At 36.7% G+C, this 23,765-nt stretch overlaps 2 protein-coding genes across 2 annotated transcripts; both read right to left on the bottom strand.

Annotated features, from left to right (window-relative positions):
* Positions 1 to 12,769: 12,769 nt before the first annotated feature.
* On the bottom strand, positions 12,770 to 14,926 carry LOC121429037. The gene is made up of 2 exons (XM_041625934.1): positions 14,495 to 14,926; positions 12,770 to 13,110 (listed from the first exon to the last, which is right to left on the bottom strand). Exons 1-2 carry the CDS (start codon positions 14,901 to 14,903, stop codon positions 12,809 to 12,811), a joined length of 711 nt encoding a protein of 236 aa, XP_041481868.1. The 5' UTR covers positions 14,904 to 14,926; the 3' UTR covers positions 12,770 to 12,808.
* Positions 14,927 to 15,837: 911 nt separating this feature from the next.
* Positions 15,838 to 20,248, bottom strand: LOC121429065 (serine/threonine-protein phosphatase 6 regulatory ankyrin repeat subunit B-like). The gene is made up of 2 exons (XM_041625970.1): positions 16,769 to 20,248; positions 15,838 to 16,014 (listed from the first exon to the last, which is right to left on the bottom strand). The coding sequence occupies exons 1-2, from the start codon at positions 20,042 to 20,044 to the stop codon at positions 15,838 to 15,840; spliced, it is 3,453 nt and encodes a 1,150-aa protein (XP_041481904.1). The 5' UTR covers positions 20,045 to 20,248.
* Positions 20,249 to 23,765: the final 3,517 nt, after the last annotated feature.

Below are 23,765 nucleotides of genomic sequence, written 5' to 3'. Positions count from 1 at the left end.
ATTTGTTTAGAGCAAATTTCATGAGCAATTCAAATATGTTGAAAAATTAAGGGTCAGAGGAAAGAAATACTAAAATAGGGGCTCCAGCCCTCACAAATAATTCAAAAAGCCCCCACATAATTTGTTACTACTTCACCCTTCCTTATCGTTAATGCCATTTTTTACATTATCATGAATTTTCCTTTGCGAAAAGGTATACTTTTGTAGGTAGAGACCTGATATATTTAACGTTATGACGCTTTAACCTTGATAGGAGTAAGATTTTTAGATTTTACAGTTAGTAGCTTAACACAAAAAAGGGCGAGTTCCAAACTCATGACTATGTTATTTAGTTTTTAAAGTATAATGATGACTTTCGTAGACATTCCAGTCATTTTATAGGTATTTAAATGGTCAACTGAATGAAAACAACTCAAATTATTTAAATTTACTTGGTGTTCTAATAATTTTGGCCACCACTGTAAATATATATATAAATATTTATCAGCGTATATTATTTGCATAATTGTTAAATGTATTTGCATTTTATTATTGATGTAAATTATGTACAATTTAACATTTATGTTGCGATGCATGATTGTTTTTTAATAAATACCATTTCGAATTGAATTGAATTAAATTCCAAAGCTAAAAGTGCTGTATGGAGAGTTCAATATATAACATGTTGGGGTAATGAGTCCAAAGTAATTGATTTCATTGTATGAATGAAATGGTGGCAGTGTTAGTAATATTTTGAGAGCAAATTATTTAGAAGGTTAAAATGTTTATGTGCACTTGACTGGCAATGATATGAGATTTTAGGGCAGTGGTCGCCACAAGTATTTCAGACAGTAATGGCATTTGTTGTTCAGTTAATTCCACATGCCACTGTTTATCTACCGCTTTAAATTGTTACTTATTTTCACTTCATTGTTCTTACATGTATTTCAATTGATCTGCACTGTATTTATCAACCCTATAGAGCCCAAGGAGGGCTCATTGTTCCCCTTTTCGTTCTGTTTTATGCCAAATATCGTTTGTGTTTCTATTGCAATCCAGCTGTATTCATGTGTTTTCACACTTACAGTGCATGTTTTCTTCTTTCTCCTGTATTTTTTCTACAAGAGATTAAACAAAAACAATCTTGTTGATAATTTCTTATACAACTCACAGACTTGAATTTAGATATTTCTTCAGTAGAAGTCAATTTTATGTCAAAGGTAGTTTTATTCAGATGAATTCTCCAAATCAAAGTGAAAGAAAGTGATCAAATTAGTTTACCCCGGTAGTGCTCAATCTTGATTGGTAAAGCAGAACAACAACACAATGAACCTGTTTACTGATTCAAATTGTAATATGGATTTTCTTTCCTGGGGACCTAATGGCAAGTTGCATGTATTCCATTATGCTGTTGTTAATGAATGAAATACAATACTAAGCATCAAGTCTGTGTATATTACTTGATGCTATGTCTGGAAATCATATAGCAAGCATTCTCATTGTCACGAACAACCTTGGTTTTTTTTGTGTTTTTTTAATTCAGAAAAATGAATATTTTAGTAAACAGGTTTGTTCAGTTGCATATGTGTCAGTATGTTTGTGCCTGATACAGTCCTTATTTGTAGGGTCTTGCACGCATGTAATATACTCCATATTTACTACAAGTGATAACTTTCTATTAATTCCCCACAATCTGTGTGTTTGAATGCACAGCCTCAAAAGGTCCTACATTTTGAATTTGGCATGTGGGGTACACAGACTCAGAGCAATGTGAAAGGAAAAAAATAGTACCCCTCAATTCACTGTATGTGAGGCAGTATGTTTGCAAAGGAAATAATTTAAGTGGTGTACTTGCAGTGTCTTACACTATACTTATAGTTTAGGGATATTCCTGATGACTCCAAACTAACTTTGCTTTCTTACATGTACATGTATTTCTATTGATTAACCCTAAAGAGCCCAAGGAGGGCCCACCTTGGCCTCCACACCATATCTTTGAAATTCATTTTTCCAACTTCATTTCATCAATCTTGGGAGAATTTACCTACTGTTTTATTCCAAACATATTTTGTCTTTTGATTCCAAACATATTTTGTCTTTCTATTGCAATGTAGTTGTAAAGGCTTTGTTCTCTTTTTTTTTCTTTTTTGTTTTGTTTTTTTGTCTCGCCTGCATAGCAGAGCGAGACTATAGGCGCCGCTTTTCCGACGGCGGCGATGATGGCGTCGGCGGCGTCAACAATGAAATCTTAACCAAGGTTAAGGTTTTGAAATGTCATCATAACTTAGGAAGTATATGGACCTAGTTCATGAAACTTGGACATAAGGGTAACCAACTATCACTGATCATCCTGCATCATTTTCATGTCATATGATAAAGGTCAAAGGTCATCTAGGGTCAATGAACTTTGGCCATGTTTGGGAAATCAGCATTGAAATCTTAACCAAGGTTAAGTTTTTGAAATGTCATCATAACTTCAGAAGTATGTGGACCTAGTTCATGAAACTTGGACATAAGGGTAACCAAGTATCACTGATCATCCTGCGTGAGTTTCAAAGTCACATGATCAAGGTCAAAGATCATTTAGGGTCAACAAACTTAGAATATGCACAATTTTTTTTGAAATTTCATCATAACTTAGGAAATATATGGACCTAGTTCATGAAACTTGGACATAAGGGTAACCAAGTATCACTGATCATCATGCGTGAGTTTCCAGGTCACATGATCAAGGTCAAAGGTCATTTAGGGTAAACGAACTTAGAATATGCACAAGTTTTTTTTTAAATGTCATCATAACTTAGGAAGTATATGGACCTAGTTCATGAAACTTGGACATAAGGGTAACCAAGTATCACTGATCATCCTGCATGAGTTTCCAGGCCACATGATCAAGGTCAAAGGTCATTTAGGGTCAATGAACTTAGAATATGCACAATTTTTTTTTTAAATGTCATCATAACTTTGAAAGTGTATGGACCTAGTTCATGAAACTTGGACGTAAGGGTAACCAAGTACCACTGATCATCCTGCACGAGTTTCCTGGTCACATGATCAAGGTCAAAGGTCATTTAGGGTCAACGAACTTAGAATATGCTCAAATTTTTTTGAAATTTCATCATAACTTAGGAAGTATATGGACCTAGTTCATGAAACTTGGACATAAGGGTAACCAAGTATCACTGATCATCATGCGTGAGTTTCCAGGTCACATGTTAAGGGTCAACAAACCTAGAATATGCACAAGTTTTTTTGAAATTTCATCATAACTTAGGAAGTATATGGACCTAGTTCATGAAGCTTTGACATAAGGGTAACTAAGTATCACTGATCATCATGCGTGAGTTTCCAGGTCACATGATCAAGGTCAAAGGTCATTTAGGGTCAACAAACTTAGAATATGCACAAGTTTTTTTGAAATGTCATCATAACTTAGGAAGTATATGGACCTAGTTCATGAAACATGGACAGAAGGGTAAACAAGTACCACTGATCATCCTGCCCGAGTTTCCTGGTCACATGATCTAGGTCAAAGGTCATCTAGGGATGTCCTTTGACCTTAGACCAAAGTTAATTTTTTTTTACTTTAAAAGTATAAGGGCCTATTTCATGAAACTTGGACAGAAGACTACTAAGTATTGCTGTTAATTTTGTATGAGTGGCAGGTCACATGGTCAGCGTCAAAGATCATTTAGTGTTAATGAACTTTGACCATCAAAGTCAGCACTGCTGCTATATTGAATTGCGTAATGCAGGCGAGACTGCCAGAGGCGTTCCACTTGTTTAAATTTTAATGCCTCCGCCCCAGAGGGTTCAGGATGCCTAATGTTTTGGGGTTGTTTGTAGTCTTTTTTTTTCATGCACTGAATCACATTATCATTGTTAATTCATGAAATATGAAAACCCACTTTTAAAATTTAAACTATCAACAATTTTGCAGTTGCACTTGCTTGCCAGACAATTATGTCATAAAATGTTGATCTGTTGAGATGTATAAGTAATGTATACAATCTGGACTGAATAAGCTTAAATTTTCGCACACAGATATTCTTATGATTTTTGTTTTTGTTTTCTTTCTGATTTAGATATTCGCAAGGTGTTACATGCAAATGCTTTCATTACAAAAATAGACAAGAGGTTGTGACCCACAAAACAAAATTCATGAAAATAAAATCCTCTAAAAATTTCAGCTCCTCCAGTATGAGAGCATATAAAGCATTTTTTTTTAATTAATTAATTATTAGATAAGTATCATTTGTTAACTCTTGATCTATTGAAGTGTTGATAGGGCATAAATTTATGTGATCCTGAAACTTATATATAAATGTGATATATGCACTGGGTGACCCCAAAAGAAAGGAACCACTATTAACTTTAATTTCAGCGTGATTAATGATATAAAGCACTAATTGTTCTGTCGTTACTTCGTAAGAAAATATCCTTTCAGATAATATGAAACCAAAATAAACCATTTTTAGCCTCACGTTTAAAAGTTTGTGAATGAGTGACTCGAAACGAATGATCTTGGTGTCATATTATAGGGAAACAAATGATCTTTTAAATGATTTTAGCAATTACCCCTTTATATCATTTATCGCGCTGATATAAAAGATTATAATGGTTCCATTCTTTTTGGGCCACTCGGCATATATATTATATATTGCAAGATCTATAATTTAGTTCAAGATCAATTACCTCAACATTTTCTTGGTATGTTCATACATTTGATTAGGGGTTCAAGATGGAAATCTACATATTTTTTTGTGGTTTTCTTGTTTTAAGGCAAAAGTTTATACCCTGTGTATTTGTGTTTTAGTTCACATTTTCTTCTTTTTTCCTGTATTTTTTGTACAAGAGAAAAAAAATTACATGTTCACCAACAACTCAAAGACTTGAATGTTGTTATTTCTTCAGTAGAAGTCAATTTTTGTCAAAAGCAGTTTTATTCAGATGATTACTCCAAATTGAAGTGAAAGAAAGTGATCAACTTGATTTAGTGCTCTAGAGTGAAATTGTAGCCTGGTTGGTATGCAGAAAAACTACAGGAAAACTAAATGCACACAATGAACCTGCTTACTGAATGATTCAGATTTTAATATGGATATTTCTTTCTTGGGGACCCAGTGACATGTTGCATGATGAATGAAATACAATACTAGGCATCCTAGCTGTGTATATTACTTGATAAAATGTTTGGAAATCATATAGCAAGCATTCGGAATGTCCAGAACGACCTTTGGAGGGAAACAATGTTGGAAGAAAAAAAATAAATGAAAATGAATTCCGTTAGTAAACAGGTTTGTTCAGTTACATTATGTGTCAGTATGTTTGTACCTGATAAAGTCCTTATTTGCAGGGTCTTGTACCTTATACTATACCCAATATTTAATTTCCCACAATCTGTTGTATTTATAGCCTCAAAGTCCTACTTTTTGAATTTGGCATGTGGGGTACACAGAACAATTTTGAGGGGGAAAAAATAGTACCCCTCAATTCAATGTATGTGAGGCAATGAGGGTGCGTGTGCATGTCCCTATTGGGTCCTGGATTTGGACCCCATATACAGGGGCCCACAGAGTATATGAGAAATTGACATGAAATGCCCCACAAGGCAGTTCCCTGTAAGGACACAAATGTCGGTATGTGTGTGTGTATGTGCGTGTTTGCAAAAACTATTCTCTTTGGATCTGTTGAATGGAAAACCAAGTATTAACAACAACTAGGGGGATTTATGTGTGTGTGTGTGTGTGTGTGTGTGTGTATCTATACAACATAAACCTATGTGAAGACAGGTCTGCGCCCTTGAATTATACTATTTGATTCGCCCAGGACTCGGTCGAGTCCCATCATCTGAATCCGAGTCCAAGCCAAGGCCAGGACCAGCAAGATCGGTCTCGAGTCTGTGTCCAAGACCGAGTCTGGTCTCTAGTCCTCCAACACTGCCACTAACTAGTATAGTGGACACGTATATAATTGTGTGGACCAATGTCCTCACAATGATATACGTCTCCATTAACTAGTACGGTATATATTAGTGTGGACACGTATATAATTGTGTGGACCAATGTCCCCACAATTATATACGTCTCCACTAACTAGTATATATTAGTGTGGACACGTATATAATTGTGTGGACCAATGTCCCCACAATTATATACGTCTCCACTAACTAGTATATATTAGTGTGGACACGTATATAATTGTGTGGACCAACGTCCTCACAATACGGTAATAAACGTCTCCACTATCTATATTAAACTACATTCACATTGGAGAATTGCGGACAGATGCGGACTGTTGCGTTACAAGGAAATCGATAGAATTAACGAAGCATGCCACCAAGCCTCGCTCCAAGCTTGACCTCTGATTTCAATAGGCTAGCAGATTAAGAGGGATTAATTTTTTTGCGTTTCTAAATTGCGCACAGTTGCGTACAGCTGCGTACAGTTGCGTTCCAATCTGCAGACGGTTGCGTACAATTGCGCACAGTTGCGTTCAATGAGCCAACGCAACAGTACGCATTTGTACGCAACTCCAATGTGAATCTACCTTTAGTGTGGACAAGTATATAATTGTGTGGACCAACGTCCCCACAATTATATATGTGACCAAACATATATAGTATAATTGTGAGGACCAATTACATCCCCAAAGTTATATATGTGACCAATCGTATATAGTATTGTGTGGACACATATATAATTATGTGGACCAATGTCTCCCTACCCAGGTGTATTGTGTGGACCAACGTCCCCACAATTATATATGTGACCAAACATATATAGTATAATTGTGAGGACCAATTACGTCCCCAAAATTATATATGTGACCAATCGTATATAGTATTTTGTGGACCAATGTCCCCACAATTATATATGTGACCAAACATATATAGTATAATTGTGAGGACCAATTACGTCCCCAAAATTATATATGTGACCAATCGTATATAGTATTGTGTGGACCAATGTCCCCACAATTATATATGTGACCAAACATATATAGTATAATTGTGAGGACCATTTACATCCCCAAAATTATATATGTGACCAATCGTATATAGTATTGTGTGGACACATTATATATAATTATGTGGACCAATGGCTCCCTATCCAGGTGTAATATTTTGTTCTTGTTTTTTTTTTCTTTTCCGTATATTTTAGATATATTATTATATATAGTTAGAGGGTAGTTATTGTCACCTTTTTCCAAAAAAATAAAAATTCTACGACAACCGCATGTTCATGTGCGCACAAAACAGTATATAGTATAATTGTGAGGACCAATTACGTCACCAAAATTATATATGTGACCAATCGTATATAGTATTGTGTGGACCAATGTCCCCACAATTATATATGTGACCAAACATATATAGTATAATTGTGAGGACCAATTACGTCCCCACAATTATATCTGTGACCAAACATATATAGTATAATTGTGAGGACCAATTACGTCCCCAAAATTATATATGTGACCAATCGTATAGAGTATTATGTGGACCAACGTCCCCACAATTATATATATGACCAAACGTATATAGTATAATTGTGAGGACCAATTACGTCCCCAAAATTATATATGTGACCAATCGTATATAGTATTGTGTGGACACATTATATATAATTATGTGGACCAATGTCTCCCTATCCAGGTGTATTGTGTGGACCAACGTCCCCACAATTATATATGTGACCAAACATATATAGTATAATTGTGAGGACCAATTACGTCCCCAAAATTATATATGTGACCAATCGTATATAGTATTGTGTGGACCAATGTCCCCACAATTATATATGTGACCAAACATATATAGTATAATTGTGAGGACCAATTACGTCCCCAAAATTATATATGTGACCAATCGTATATAGTATTGTGTGGACCAATGTCCCCACAATTATATTTGTGACCAAACATATATAGTATAATTGTGAGGACCAATTACGTCCCCAAAATTATATATGTGACCAATCGTATATAGTATTGTGTGGACCAACGTCCCCACAATTATATATGTGACCAAACATATATAGTATAATTGTGAGGACCAATTACGTCCCCAAAATTATATATGTGACCAATCGTATATAGTATTGTGTGGACCAATGTCCCCACAATTATATATGTGACCAAACATATATAGTATAATTGTGAGGACCAATTACGTCCCCAAAATTATATATGTGACCAATCGTATATAGTATTGTGTGGACCAATGTCCCCACAATTATATATGTGACCAAACATATATAGTATAATTGTGAGGACCATTTACATCCCCAAAATTATATATGTGACCAATCGTATATAGTATTGTGTGGACACATTATATATAATTATGTGGACCAATGGCTCCCTATCCAGGTGTAATATTTTGTTCTTGTTTTTTTTTCTTTTCCGTATATTTTAGATATATTATTATATATAGTTAGAGGGTAGTTATTGTCACCTTTTTCCAAAAAATAAAAATTCTACGACAACCGCATGTTCATGTGCGCACAAAACAGTATATAGTATAATTGTGAGGACCAATTACGTCACCAAAATTATATATGTGACCAATCGTATATAGTATTGTGTGGACCAACGTCCCCACAATTATATATGTGACCAAACATATATAGTATAATTGTGAGGACCAATTACGTCCCCACAATTATATCTGTGACCAAACATATATAGTATAATTGTGAGGACCAATTACGTCCCCAAAATTATATATGTGACCAATCGTATAGAGTATTATGTGGACCAACGTCCCCACAATTATATATATGACCAAACGTATATAGTATAATTGTGAGGACCAATTACGTCCCCAAAATTATATATGTGACCAATCGTATATAGTATTGTGTGGACACATTATATATAATTATGTGGACCAATGTCTCCCTATCCAGGTGTATTGTGTGGACCAACGTCCCCACAATTATATATGTGACCAAACATATATAGTATAATTGTGAGGACCAATTACGTCCCCAAAATTATATATGTGACCAATCGTATATAGTATTGTGTGGACCAACGTCCCCACAATTATATATGTGACCAAACATATATAGTATAATTGTGAGGACCAATTACGTCCCCAAAATTATATATGTGACCAATCGTATATAGTATTGTGTGGACCAATGTCCCCACAATTATATATGTGACCAAACATATATAGTATAATTGTGAGGACCAATTACGTCCCCAAAATTATATATGTGACCAATCGTATATAGTATTGTGTGGACACATTATATATAATTATGTGGACCAATGTCTCCCTATCCAGGTGTAATATTTTGTTCTTGTTTTTTTTTTCTTTTCCGTATATTTTAGATATATTATTATATATAGTTAGAGGGTAGTTATTGTCACCTTTTTCCAAAAAAATAAAAATTCTACGACAACCGCATGTTCATGTTCGCACAAAACAGTATATATGTAATGTCCACATAGGAACAGTCGTATGTGTATATATATATATATACATGTATATATATATATACATGTATATAGTATAATAGGGAGAGCGAGTTGCTTAGATGTTTAGTTGTGCAGACTTACGGCCCAAAGTTCATCAGCAACTAAATCAAGCTTAATGTTAACTTAAAGCACAGCGTAAAGAGAACAATAACTCTAATGCAGTCACGCAAACAAACAAAAGACACAAAGGAAGATAAAATGACGACAGTGAACAAAATAATAACAACAGAAGCGCTATCAATGTCAAAAGTTAGATCTATGCCGATACAAAATAATAATAACCTTTTGGCAGATGAGTTCAATGAATACTTTGTTCATATTGGAAAGAAACTTGCGGCCGGATTTAATTTTTTTTTTTTTTTTTTTAAAAAAACAAGTGCACACCTAGTTACCAACAATGCATACAGCATTTCCATTTATTTGAAAGCAGTATAAAAGAGCATCGCAGATTAAATGCCTTGCTCATGGGCATAGGTGCCACGGCCAGGATCGAACCCCGGACTTTCCATGTATAGCCAGGCGCCTTAGACCACTCGGCCACGGCACCTCCAACAATGATGATGAAATGGATCATTCGATATTTGATGACGATCCTGAAAATCTAGGGGATAACTTTACATTTGAACCAATGAGCATAGCGTTTGTGAAAAAGGATACAAGAGCTATGAAATCGGATAAAGCTACAGGAATCAATGGAATATCCCCCAGGCTTCTAAAATTTGCATGTCCCATTATTGCGAAATCACTGACATTACTTACAAACATTTCCTGATAAATAGAAAATAGCAAAAGTTTCTCCAGTTTGTAAGAGTGGTGATCAAGAAGACATCGGAAACTACAGACCTATATCCGTCCCCCCCCCCCGGATCCGTCCTTCCCGTTATATCCAAAATATTAGAAAGGGCAGTTCATAATCAACTCTACAAATTTCTCCAAAGAAAGAAAATATTGTTACGAAAGCAATTTGGTTTAAGACTGTATCATTCAACCCAAGCTGCACTGATACATGTTACTGATCACATTCTTAGAGGTATAAACGACGGTTTCGCACTGGAGCAATTTTGGTTGATCTGAAAGGGCATTTGACACAATTGACCATCATATACTATTAGAAAAATTATGTCATATACTGGTGTCAAAGGTCGCGAGATACAGTGGTTCAGATCGTATTTAGAAAAGAGAGCACAATAGATGATCGTATGTCTTTTCTTGCCCCAGTTACCATTGGAGTGCATCAAGGCTCAATATTATGGCCGTTAATGTTTGTACATAATGGTTAGTCGCGTGCATTTGAGTGTCCGAAAGTCCACACACAAAGCTTCAACACAGGGAACAGTGGTTTTCATGGACGTGATATTGCAGAAATTCGGGTATATCTTTATAATTATTAATAATCTCACACCAGATTGATAATAGTGTGAAAATTGTATCCAATTCCATTAATTTGATGTAAACATAATTACAATTAATTCACTATTTACGTCTCGCTGCTCATTTGAAAGTGTCCATGTTCAGAACTCTTGCTATGGCAAACGGTCTGAAATCACCCATATTTTCGAGACCGTGGCACCTTTGTTTTCCGAGTGGAATATACCTAAGGGTCAAAGAGGTCGAGATTGATTGTCATCTCAATGCTAAATAGATTATCTACAGTTTGATGTATATTAAGCGCTTTATAAATGTTGATTATTATTATTATTATATTTTATGACTGGTATAATGGTTACATCTCATTTTCCCCAAAACTTTGAGATCGAGCAGGCAGAACATGGCATATTTCTGTGTACAATGTGACGTGACTAACGTATGATAGTTTCCGCTTCTAGACCCTTTTCATTTGAAACAATTAATAGTCTAAATAGACTGAATTAAATAATTTAATGTTGAAAGTAAAAATGTTCTTCCACTATAAAACTTTGCCTACTAATATTTATAATATAGCTACAGTTTGAGGAAGCAGATATCGAGTCCGGAATTGATTTTTATTTGCAATAGGGTCTGCGTAAGTATACTATACACTCTTAAAACAAATCAGTCAAATTGACTAGACTAGTAGTCAGCTGGGAGTAACTGATATGGCAATCACTGATATTCACATTTCTGACATATATTCTAGTCAGAAATAACTCTGTTCTAGTAACATATGACTAGAAAATAGTCAAATATGACTAGAATAACAGTTGCACCCAGCTGACCATATTACCTAGTCATTTTTGACTGATTTGTTTTTAGAGCGTATACTAGCAGGCTAGCAAACCAAATGAGCGATGACCGAAACTAACCATTATGATTTACATCAATAGTCTTCCATTGGCTTTTACTGATTTCGAATGCAAAGTACATATGCATGCTGATGATACCGTCTTGCTTTTTAGTACAAACTATGTTGATGAATTACAACATGATATGCGAGTTGGTCTACATATAGCGGGAAAATGGTTTACCAATAACAAGCTGAAACAAAGTTGATGTTACTAGGCACTCATTAAACATAAAGGAAAATCATAGTGAACACTTTCACAAATAAAGTCATGGTAAATATAAGGTGATACAGTCTAAAAAGACTGGGGGGCTCATTCAGCCCCCCCCCCCCCTCGACACTTTTCGCGATAAATCCGCCACGCGAAATTTTTTTACTGCGTCGCTCGCTGACTTTTTACTTTCAAGTCTCGCGCAACTTTTGAGACCAAAATTGTGACCCCGGGGTACGCGGTTTCAAAATTACGCAGCATTTCGTAAGTGCATGCAGACCCAAAATTACTCAAAAACGTGAATTTGTGTACAAATTTAATGCAAATAGTGTGCTTAACCAAAATTCATAAATGTATCATTATTTTCCCTTTTACTGCTTAAAATCAATTAATTTTATCTTGTTTATGGTCAAAATAAAGTCCCAGAAATTTCCATTGAAAAAACAATTAAAAACAAAAAGTCGAAAAATAAAGAAATACATAAGAAATTTAGAAAACAATATAATACATAAGAAAATAAATGTGATTTTGAAATTCTTTTAAAATCAATTTGAACAGATGCCTATCTAGCCTATGTGAAACAAAAATTAGCATTTCAGGGGCATTATTTTAGAGCAAACTTATTATTTTACGCATAAATTAGCATAATTAATGAGACATGAGATTTTTTGCAGAATTTGATGTTATAGTTTTGTAGATAATGCCATGGGTGACGCGTGTGCCAATTTTCGTTGCGATCGCGCGATCGACTGCCGAGATCATAAGGGGGGCTGAATCAGCCCCCCCCCCCCCCCGTCTTCTTAGGCGTCGAAATAGCCCAGTCTATTTAGGGTTAAATGAATTGTATAGTAGGCCCAATCCTCTTACTAGTATTTCAGAGAGTAGTTTTGAATAAAGTATGATATAAAAAAAAAGATAAGACTAACCTGTCCTTCTGCAACATTTTGGTCCCTGACATTGACCCACAAAACGGGCAGGCGATTTCTAGGTGCTGACACAGGAATGATTGGTGTACAGACAACACGTTTGCCAATAAATATCCGTCGTATTTTAGCAACAATCCAATATTCTGAGAAGTGGTTGACGTAGATGTCCAGATCGCGATCTCTCACAACACATCTCACGTTACTCGTGCTGGCACAAAGAATTGCAGTAAACTTTGTAGAATCTGTATTAATTTTTTTTAAGTGTGTCAACCACGAAGCAAAAAGATAGCAAAAGATATGTGCTGTTAAAAGGGGTCCAAACGTCCTGAATATATTTCAGTGGCCTTCTTCCAACGCCTTATCGAAAGCAGGAAACAAGAGTCACAGATGAAATAAAAGTGGAAAATTATTAATCTTTACGGAATACAAAGATTAAAGTTTCATTCTTTTAAAAATATTTTTACGTTTTTATACAAAATGTGGAATACTCAAATTCGCGAGCCTCGGAAATTCTTTTTTAGTTTTGATGCTTTTGTTTATTTTTGTTTGGTTTTTGTTCTTCTTAACGCGAAGATTCTATGACGTCATCTAACGTGGAAGAAGTTGTGATTACATGCGTTTGATGCGACATAAAAAAAATGTTAATATAAATTATGCAGATAAAATATTTAATTCAAAATAACATGATTTGTATAGAATTTTTGTAAATTCCTAGTGTTTAATTTGACGGAAACCTGCAGCTCTATGCCATATTTGTGTTTTCCCTCTCTTTTGGTCACAATTTCTATGTCAGCCTAATATCTTACAATCTAAATGCAGATATACACGGAGAGAGTATTTGACGACTAACCAGCAAGTAAGCTGACCAAAAAATGTTGTGCGGATTTGGTTTTGATATATGTTTTCTGTTCAAATTGTTTTATCTGTTTAAATTGTTAAATTCCTAGTCAAAAAGACCCCCAAAATAATATGTCCTATGCTATGTACAAACAAAAGCAATCAGCACTCAACCCACATAAGATGTCGTCACGGTTCAGGCCAGTGAAAAGCGCAAGAAGCTTACTTTCGAGGCTTGCAATAAATGGGTGATCATGGTAAATAGCCCATATGAATAACGATTTCCTCATCTCTTTAGTTTAGTTTTGAGTTTCATTCCGCTCACCCTGTTCTGCGACTTATGTCATATTCTACTCTTTCATATATTTCTGTTTCTGTTTGTGGTAACTCCCGTAGGAACTCGGAAGGACAGCATTTTTTTTGCTGGTAAACGCCAAGCTGGCACATAACCAATTACCTATGAAACGTTTTACGTCTAGGTTAATCAGTCATAGTGGCTGACGTTATAGACGACAGATATCACTCTCGGGCCTTTTTATCAAAGTGAAGACAATGGCAGAGTTGGGATTCGAACTCACAACCTTGCGATTATGAGTCCAATGCTCTAACCACTGGACCACACGACCATATCAAATGGTGTTTAGCTGTTTTGGTCATCAATATGAACTAGAACTTTAAAATAAAAAATATATATATATTTTCTGCAATAGTTTTACTCCATTTTTCAGAAATGTGAACGGGGAAAATCTCGGTGGAAGGGAAACGGCAAAATAGAAATCGGAAGAGTACCGTTGTTGCGATAATGGATGTAGACTTCTGCATCCTTTGGCTTTGAGAATGCACCGCAATGGGGCATCGTTACTTTCACAGGACTGTCAAAGATTGCATCAGAAGGCGACATCTTCAGTCCAACCGCAATGACGGCTTCTGTCTCCTTCAGCTCTAGCTCAGGTGGGACGTCTTCAATCACTTCCACGGTGATGTCCTTTGCGCGGTAAATTTCATATTTCGAAATCCTGACCGTAATGCCATGCTTTTCCAGTTGGATCAGGTCATCTTGTTCATCATCAGTATGATCCTGTTCTCTTTCTGTGGTTTGATGTTGAGTTTCATTCCTCTCGCTCTGCTCCTTCTTATCTTCAGAGTTTGGATCATCCTGGGGTGTCGTGAAATGCTCTGATATCGCTCCAGTAGACATTCTTGATTCCAGTGGGCTTTCTGTAGATGCTAGTGTATGTGTCAAGAAGTGTGAATAAAAACGATCATGCATAATGAGCCTTATTCAGAGAATGACAAAATAATGACCTTTAACGAACACGTGCTCAAAACTTTATAGTTGCAGATAAACTTTGGAAGCCCATTACCCGGCCCGCACACACACAGAGACCCACCTACACACGCATACAGACATTTCATTTTGTCTGGCTTATCAAGTTCATGAATATGGATACATGAAAATAAAAATAGTAATTATAATAAAAACAATAATAATAATAAACAAATGAATAAATAAATGAATGGATAAATATAACAATAATTATAATAGTAAAAAAAATATCAGCAAAAATAAAGGGTATAACAACTTTTAATTAGCTCTTGTGAACTCAAAGCGGTACCATTGAGCCATCATTTTCGTAAGTGATCTTTTCCGTGCATCTAAAAATGCTCTTACCTTGATTATAATGAGCCTTTTCAGAAAAATTTGTTCTGAAAGTAAATGAAACGTGACTATAGTAAAAAAAAATATTTACAAAGTATCAAGACATAACACTGGCACGAACTGATTCATAGATTTTACTCTGTTAGAAGGCAGTTACATCCAAAGATGAAAGATATGTAAATAAGAAAATAGAGATAAGACATCAAAGAACCATGTAATAGTCACGAGATCTTGTAATATCACCATTCACAAAGTATGCAGTCAATATAAGAGCTATGATTGTTTTTCTTATTGTTTAATCAGTACTCTAAACTTTTGAACTGTCAAGATAAAACTAGGGATTCGAATGTTATTATACATTTAATGTTTAACATATTTTTTCCATTCATTGGAATAATTCTCCAAAATCTACTAGAGAATCGATTAATTAGAAAAAAAAGTGTGCATAGTAAGACAACAGAAGCTGAAAGGTTTACTGATGAAGAAAATACCTCGACAAGATCATCTGTTTCACCGTTTCATCCTTGGCATAGTGGAGTGGTAGTTTGCCTGAGTTATCTTCCGTATCTGTCTCTGCTCCATTGTCCGGGGGATAGAACACCAAAGCCTTCTCCGGTGATAGGTTTCCATAGTATAACTCTTCTGAAATCTGAATAAAACAAAACCAGTAAACTAATCTTACAGCCGTGGATGGGGTGATGATCGACCCCCCCCCCCCCCCGTGGGGGTTCAAATGCAGTCGTGAATAAAACAAGAAATAGACACAAATGAAACCCATAAAAGAGATTAAATTAATTTTCAATATTATCTTGTTATCTTGGATTGGTCAAGATCAGTGACTTTAGCTTTGCAATGACTAGCACAAAAACATCGTATATCTCGTGCTATAATATGTTACACCGTACACAGAACACCTGGAAATCAGTTTGGAATGCTAAAATACAGAGATTTGACCTAAATCTCCTTCATATGAGAGCAATCCTTCTTTTTAAGTTGCTTTTAAAGTATGTCCTGATCGAAATCCGATTCATTTCGGCATGAAAACCTTTCTTTGCTTGTTAACAATCTAACAACCACCCCTAAAAATTATCCCTTTGCCCCTGTTAATTGTCCTCATACTTGCATTAAAATGCCTATTTACTGACTCAGCACATATCAATAATAACGTTATTTAAAAAAAAAAGAGATTCAAACGTTTGGGATTACTCGAATCGTAATTCTGCAATGTGTCGAATTTCGATTTGTTTGGCGCAAGCAAGACAGTTTCAGGGGCGGATCAAAGGATGGGGGCCCCTGAGTTTTAAAACGTCAATATTGCTATTGCCCCACCCGCCTATGCTCCCCTTTAATTTTTGCCCTGAGAATTACACCACATTGAATTCTATAAGCTAAAAACTAATTACCTCGGTATTCGAAGTGGCATTGAGAGGCCTTGCAGTGTTGACCAAGGGAATTACCACGTATAAGACTCCCTGCTCATGAAGTATATGGACAATTGCACCTTCAGCCATAAGAAATTGAACGACATCAATATGATTTTTGGAAATAGCAAAGTCTAAAGAAGTCCAACCGTTTTCATTCTTCGAGTTCACTTCGGCTCCTTGACTGATTAGATATTTGGTGACCTCAAGACGACCATTATAAGCAGCAATATGTAATGCAGTTACACCATTGTTATTTCCTCTCTTCACCTCAGCCCCTTGACTAATCAGGTACTTAATGACATCAAGATGATCATTATGAGCAGCCAAGTGTAATGAAGTCCTACCATTGATATCTCCTTTATTCACATCAGCCCCTTCACTGATCAGATATTTGGTAACGTCAAGATGACCATTCTGAGCAGCAATGTGCAATGCAGTCGCACCAATGTTGTTTTCCGTTATCACCTCAGCCCCTTGCCCAATCAAACATTTGCTGACATCAATATTACCATTGTAAGCAGCTCTGTGTAGTGCATTCAAACCATCGTCATCTCCTTTATTCACCTCAGCCCCTTGACTGATCAGATATTTGGTGATGTCAATATGACCATTCTCAGCAGCAACATGTATTGCAGTCACATCGTTGTCATTTCCTTTATTCACCTCAGCCCCTTGACTGATAAGACATTTGATGACCTCAAGATGACCATTCTTAGCAGCAATGTGTAATGCAGTCCTACCATCGTTATCTCTTTTATTCACCCCAGCCCCTTGACAGATAAGGTATATGATGACATCAAGGTGACCGTTCTGAGCAGCAATGTGTAATGCAGTCGCATCAACGTTGTTTCCCTTTTTCACCTCAGCCCCTTGACTAATCAGGTATTTAATGACTTCAAGATGACCATCATGAGCAGCCAAGTGTAATGCAGTCCAACCATTTCTATCTCCTCTATTCACTTCGGCCCCTTGACTGATTAGAAAAATGATGACATCAAGATGACCATTCTTAGCAGCCCTGTGTAATGCAGTCCAACAATTGTTATCTCCTTTATTCACTTCAGCCCCTTGTCTGATCAGATATTTGGTTACATCAAGATGACTGAAGCTAGCAGTAATGTGTAATGCAGTCAAACCATTGTCATCTCCTTGTTTAACCTCAGCCCCTTGACTGATCAAATATTTTATGACATCAAGACGACCAAAGAAAGCAGTAGTGTGTAATGCTGTCGCGCCATTGTTATCTCTTTTATTCACCCTAGCCCCCTGACTGATCAGATATTCGACAACATCAATATGACCATTCTTAGCAGCCCTGTGTATTGCACTCACACCATTTCTATCTCCTTTATTCACCCTAGCCCCTTGACTGATCAGATATCTGATGACATCAAGATGACCATTCTCAGCAGCAGTGTGCAATGCAGTCACACCATTATTTTCTCTTTTTACCTCAGCCCCTTGACTGATCAGATATTTGGTGATGTCAAGATGACCATTCTCAGCAGCAATGTATAATGCAGTCACATCGTTTTCATTTCCTTTATTCACCTCAGCCCCTTCACTAATCAGATATTTGACGACATCAAGATGGCCACTGTAAGCAGCACTGTGTAATACACTCGAACCATAGTTAGCTCCTTTATTCACCTCAGCCCCTTGACTGATCAGATATGTGGTAACGTCAAGATGACCATTCTGAGCAGCAATGTGTAGTGCCGTCGCACCAATGTTGTTTTCCCTTTTCACCTCAGCCCCTTGACTGATCAGATATTTGATGACATCAAGATGATCATTCTGAGCAGCAATGTGTAATGCAGTCCAACATTTGTTATCTCCTTTATTCACCTCAGCCCCTTGACTGATCAGATATTTGATGACATCAAGATGATCATTCTGAGCAGCAATGTGTAATGCAGTCCAACATTTGTTATCTCCTTTATTCACTTCAGCCCCTTGACTGATCAGATATTTGATGACATCCAAATGACCAAAGAAAGCAGTAATGTGTAATGCAGTCACACCATCATTATCTTCTTTATTCACTTCAGCCCCTTGACTGATCAAATATTTCACGACATCAAGATGACCATTCAGAACGGCAAAGTGTAATACAGTCATACCATCGTTATATCCTTTATTCACTTCAGCCCCATTACTGATCAGATATTTGGTGATCTCAAGATAGCCATTCTTAGCAGCAATTTGTAATATAGTCACGTCTTTGTCATTTCCTTTATTCACGTCAGCTCCTTGACTGATAAGATATTTGATGACATCAAGATGACTATTCTGGGCAGCAATTTGTATTGCAGTCCAATCATTTTTATCTCCTTTCTTCACATCTGCTCCTTGACTGATAAGATATTTGATGATATCAAGATGACCATTCTCAGCAGCAACGTGCAACGCAGTCCAACAATTGTTGTCTTCGTTATTCACTTCAGCTCCTTGACTGATCAGGCACTTGGTGACATCAATATGACCATTACTTGCAGCAAAGTGTAATGCAGTCACACCATTGTTATCTCCTTTGTTCACCTTGGCTTCCTGGTGGATTAAATATCTGGTGACATCAAGATGACCATTCATTGCAGCAACGTGTAATGCAGTCGAACCATTGTCATTTCCTTTATTCACATCAGCCCCTTGACCGATCAGATATTTGGTGACATCAAGATGACCATTGTAAGCAGCAGTGTGTAATGCAGTCACACCATTGTTGTCTCCTTTGTTCACCTTCGCTCCATGATGGATAAGATATCTGATGACATCAAGATGGCCATATATAACAGCCGTATGTATTGCAGTGGCTCCAGTATCGCCTTCCCCGTTCACCTCAGCCCCTTGACTAATCAGATATTTGATAGCATCAAGATGACCAAAGAAAGCGGCAAAGTGCAAAGCAGTCAATCCTTTAACAGACTTTCTAATATCAGCCCCTTGATCGATGAGAAATTTCAACAGCTCCACTCTGCCGGTCTTTGCTGCGATCACTAACGGCGTCCAGCTAGCTTCAGCATCATCCCGGGCGTCACCCTGATTCACGTTCGCCCCTTGACTGACTAGGTTTCGTACTTCATCAAGGTGACCATTTCTTAAAGACGTTAGTAATGGAGAGAAGTTCTCAGTATCTTCTTCAACCATACTTGCTCTAAGATTATCGAGATATTTGGCCGCCTTAGACATTCCTTGTGGAACATCTAGATAATGTGGTTTGACCACAAAGACTTCCCTTTTCCACATTAGAACCATGGTGTCGAACTTTTCTATATATTAATAGGCCTATGTAATTAGGGTCAACACCCTCTGGAGGCTATATTTCACTCGTTTTACATAACTTCTTGATATTCATCCTGGTTAAGGTCTTCTATTCCATGATCAATTACCCTAATACCCTTTGCAATTTCCATGTACACATGTCAATGTAGTAATTCGCGGATTGTTGAAATTTGTTTGATATACATGACGAAAATCTCTCGTTTGAGGGCTGTATACCCCATTTTTCCTTATCAACAAATATCTTCTCCCAGTAATACAAATCCTATTGCCCTCAAGAGATTAAATTTAAGTATAGAAACACCTGTTTCTTGACCTCGGTCCGCGAAGATAATTCACCCCAGCATCTACGGTCACAGCAGGGGGCCACACACGATGGATTGCAATGTGTGTAGTTCCGGCGAGCGCATGGCCATGGATGTATACACGCGTTGATAGAAAGTTTTTTCTTTCTTTCTTTCTTTCCTTCCTTCTTTCTTTCTTTCTTTCTTTCTTTCTCTCTCTCCCTTCCTTCCTTTCTTTTTTCTTTCTTTCTTTCTCTCTCTCTTCCTTCCTTTCTTTCTTTCTTTCTTTCTTCCTTCCTTTCTTTCCTTCTTTCTCTCTGTCTGGCTGTCTAATTCTTTTCTTTCTAGACTTATTTTCTTCCTTCCTTTCTTTCCTTCTTTCTCTCTGTCTGGCTGTCTAATTCTTTTCTTTCTAGACTTATTTTCTTCATCCACCCCCTTTTGATCTACACCTCTAAAGAACGTGCATTTGCCAATCATATCTGTAGTAAGGCCTATGAATGTCCTTTTCTCAAAGCTGAGGTGTAGGCCTATACATAGAACATTAAAATACAAAGACCAGCATTATGAATCACAATGTTTGGATAGCATTTCAATGTTCTATACATATCTATTCAGAACGTTTTCTAATTCACATGCGTTATTAGCAGGTGATCTTCTTTATCTCCCATTATCGTTCTTATTTTGTAGGCCTATAGCCTGTGTATACGGTAAACCTCCCTCTGAAATACCTTTCTTGGTTTCATGTTTTCTTTCAGATTTGTTTCCACCAAGGCGTGCCGGAACACTTTCAGTTTTTTTTTTTTTTTTGGGGGGGGGCAAAATCCCGAAGGGGGCACAATATTTTTGAAAGCGTGAGATACGGAAGCGATCGAGCGGGAGAGGGTGTGGTTGAGGGTGTAAAAATTGAGTGTAAAAGTTGCGTTTCTAAGAGCATTCAAAAATAAATTTCTTGAGAATTAAACAGTCTTGGGGTTCTTTTTGATCCTGTTTCCTCCCTTCTGACCCAGACTGGTGTTTCTTCATGATCAGGGTCGCAGTTCCAGCAAATTACGAGCCTTATTGCAAACTCTATTGTTTTAAACCAATGTAATATAGGCCTTTTAAAGACTTTAAGATGACAAACATGACCGTATGCATCCGGGGGCCACCGATCGAGAGGGCAAAATTCACCCAAAGTGTGCACGAAATCTTTCAATTTTATTCTAGAAAATGCAAAAGCTCCCCCATCACCATGGGCGGAAATCCCAGGGGGACAGGGGGGACGCGTCCCCCTACCATTTTGGAAAGGGGTACATAATATCAAATGTCCCCCTACTATTTGTGCTCTTTTATTATGGAAAAAATACATAATTTCAAATCGAAATTATATCCTCGAATTTCGAAATATATATAAACAGATAGTTTTTGTTAAGAACTTGGTTAGGAAAAGAAAAGGCATACCGGCCCAACTATTCTCCAACTCTCATCTAGCCCTATATACCAGCCAAAGAGTGATGACATTGATGACATCGATGGCCATTGTCAATTTCATAACTAATAAAAATGATGAAAAAAGAAAATCGCCTCTGAATTTAGTGCATAGACGGTTAGACGAGAATGTTCCATACCCAGTAAAATCATACCTTTGTTAATCCAATTCACTTTCCCTTTATTCCAAATTTACTTGGAATATACTGAGAATATTTTCATTGTTTGCGTACTCAGTATAAAGAATAGTTTTCATGAGTTATGATTAATCCTTCACAATGAACTTTAACTATGCTTTATCCCCCAAATTTGTTTTTAAACACTCTATTAACGAGACTTATACTCCATTTTTACACAAAATTCCTGCCGTGGGAGGGGTCATCATAGGTAGATCAAGGGGCGAAGCGGCGGAAGGTGAGGCGAAAAATAAGAAGAAAGATAGGACCGGGAAGAAAGTTGAATGATGGAAGGGAGGTGAATAATTGGGAAAAAAGAAAACTTTCAGGACATGTTATAAAAATAATAAAATCGCTTGCGCTTTGCATAAATACACAGCCATCTTTTTATTTCAAAACGTGCTTGATTTTTTTTCACTTTTTTGGATCGAAATATATAAAATCAAATCATTTATCTAAGAAGATATCCATCTTTTTCATAATTTGTAGGTTTAGATATTAAAGAAAATTAGCTTGCCATTCGGTTTTAGTCTGAAATGTATTCATTAAAAGGTTAAACGTTATCACACTGTAATAAGATGGAAAAGGGGCTTTTCAAAGGTATGTTTCACAGAGGAACTGTTCGTCAAAAGACGCCAGGCTTACTATGATAATGTAATTGCCCCGTCAGGGGCAAAATTGTTCATTTTTGACAATAGAAATGACAATTTTTGGGCATAAAAGTGCCTTCATCGTATACTTTTGTCCTTTAATTATTTGATAATTTATCATTTTTCTACTTTCAGGGGGGCACAAAATCTCGTTTTGCCCCCCCAAAAATTTATTGGGGGGGGGGGCAAGTGCCCCCCTGCCCCCCTCGCTTCCGGCGCCCTTGTTAAAGATATATAGAGGGAAATAGAGATGGGGTGGAAATTCCACCCCATCTCTATTTCTCTCTCTCTCTTTCTCCCGACAAAAAGGACAGGGCGCTAATTTTAATCACCTCATATTAGCAAAATGACAAATTTTGAACATTTTGACTTACAAAAAAATTAGCACAACATACCTAAGTCAGACATTTAATGGTGGAAACTAAAACGACCCAAAACAAACGGTGGAATGGATGCAGCGCACATGGGCAGTTTACCGGAGAACCACGTATGGTGCAATAATACGTCTGCGATTAAAAAAATAGTTACAGGCATAGTTTGTATTTAAATTATGAATAAGATTTTGGGGTAAAAAAAATAATGATTTCATATTTTTGTGCATATCAGCAGCATGATTATTATACTTTGTATGTTGGTATGCCATTACTACTATTTTTCGAACGTTAAGACTGTATCATTGCCCGAGTGAACCCATTTTCTTGCTGGACGGACAGAAACTATGCATGCATCGCGGTCCTTGCATGCTAAGCATACCGTAATTTTTATTCGCTTACTTTCCTTATTTCAAGGTCGATTTTCTTCGTTCGAAATTGAAAATGGACTAGCATTGGATGTCTGAATGTAATATGCCTTTGAAAACGTGTTTAATATCGAATACAATAATTTCATTCCGAAGATCCTTCTACAGGCAGACAAGTCTAACGTAATAGCACAGCGTTGTTTATCATTTCGTCCTTGGCTCAACGCTCATTTAGCTGGCCCGTGGTGGTGAAATCGAGACAAGGGGATTACCTGGCCAAGATGGGTTTATCGGGGTTGGAAAAGTTTCCAAACGCGAATCGGGGTATAAAACCGCAGTTTGCAGTCCGAAGTGAGGTCGAGAATCAAACGGGACATT

Source organism: Lytechinus variegatus, chromosome 15 (genome assembly GCF_018143015.1).
Source record: "Lytechinus variegatus isolate NC3 chromosome 15, Lvar_3.0, whole genome shotgun sequence".
NCBI lineage: Eukaryota > Metazoa > Echinodermata > Echinoidea > Temnopleuroida > Toxopneustidae > Lytechinus > Lytechinus variegatus.
The sequence above is the reverse complement of the archived record's forward strand: the minus strand, read 5'-3'. Positions and strand labels throughout refer to the sequence as shown.

Bases quoted from the DNA above. Each gene is read 5' to 3' on its own strand.
- LOC121429037 (XM_041625934.1), bottom strand. From the start codon at position 14,903: ATGTCTACTGGAGCGATATCAGAGCATTTCACGACACCCCAGGATGAT. The intron at 13,111-14,494 runs GTACTCTTCCGA...AAATTAATACAG, and splicing joins CATCCATTATCGCAACAACG to ATTCTACAAAGTTTACTGCA.
- LOC121429065 (XM_041625970.1), bottom strand. From the start codon at position 20,044: ATGGTTCTAATGTGGAAAAGGGAAGTCTTTGTGGTCAAACCACATTAT. The intron at 16,015-16,768 runs GTAATTAGTTTT...TGTTTTATTCAG, and splicing joins ATGCCACTTCGAATACCGAG to ATTTCAGAAGAGTTATACTA.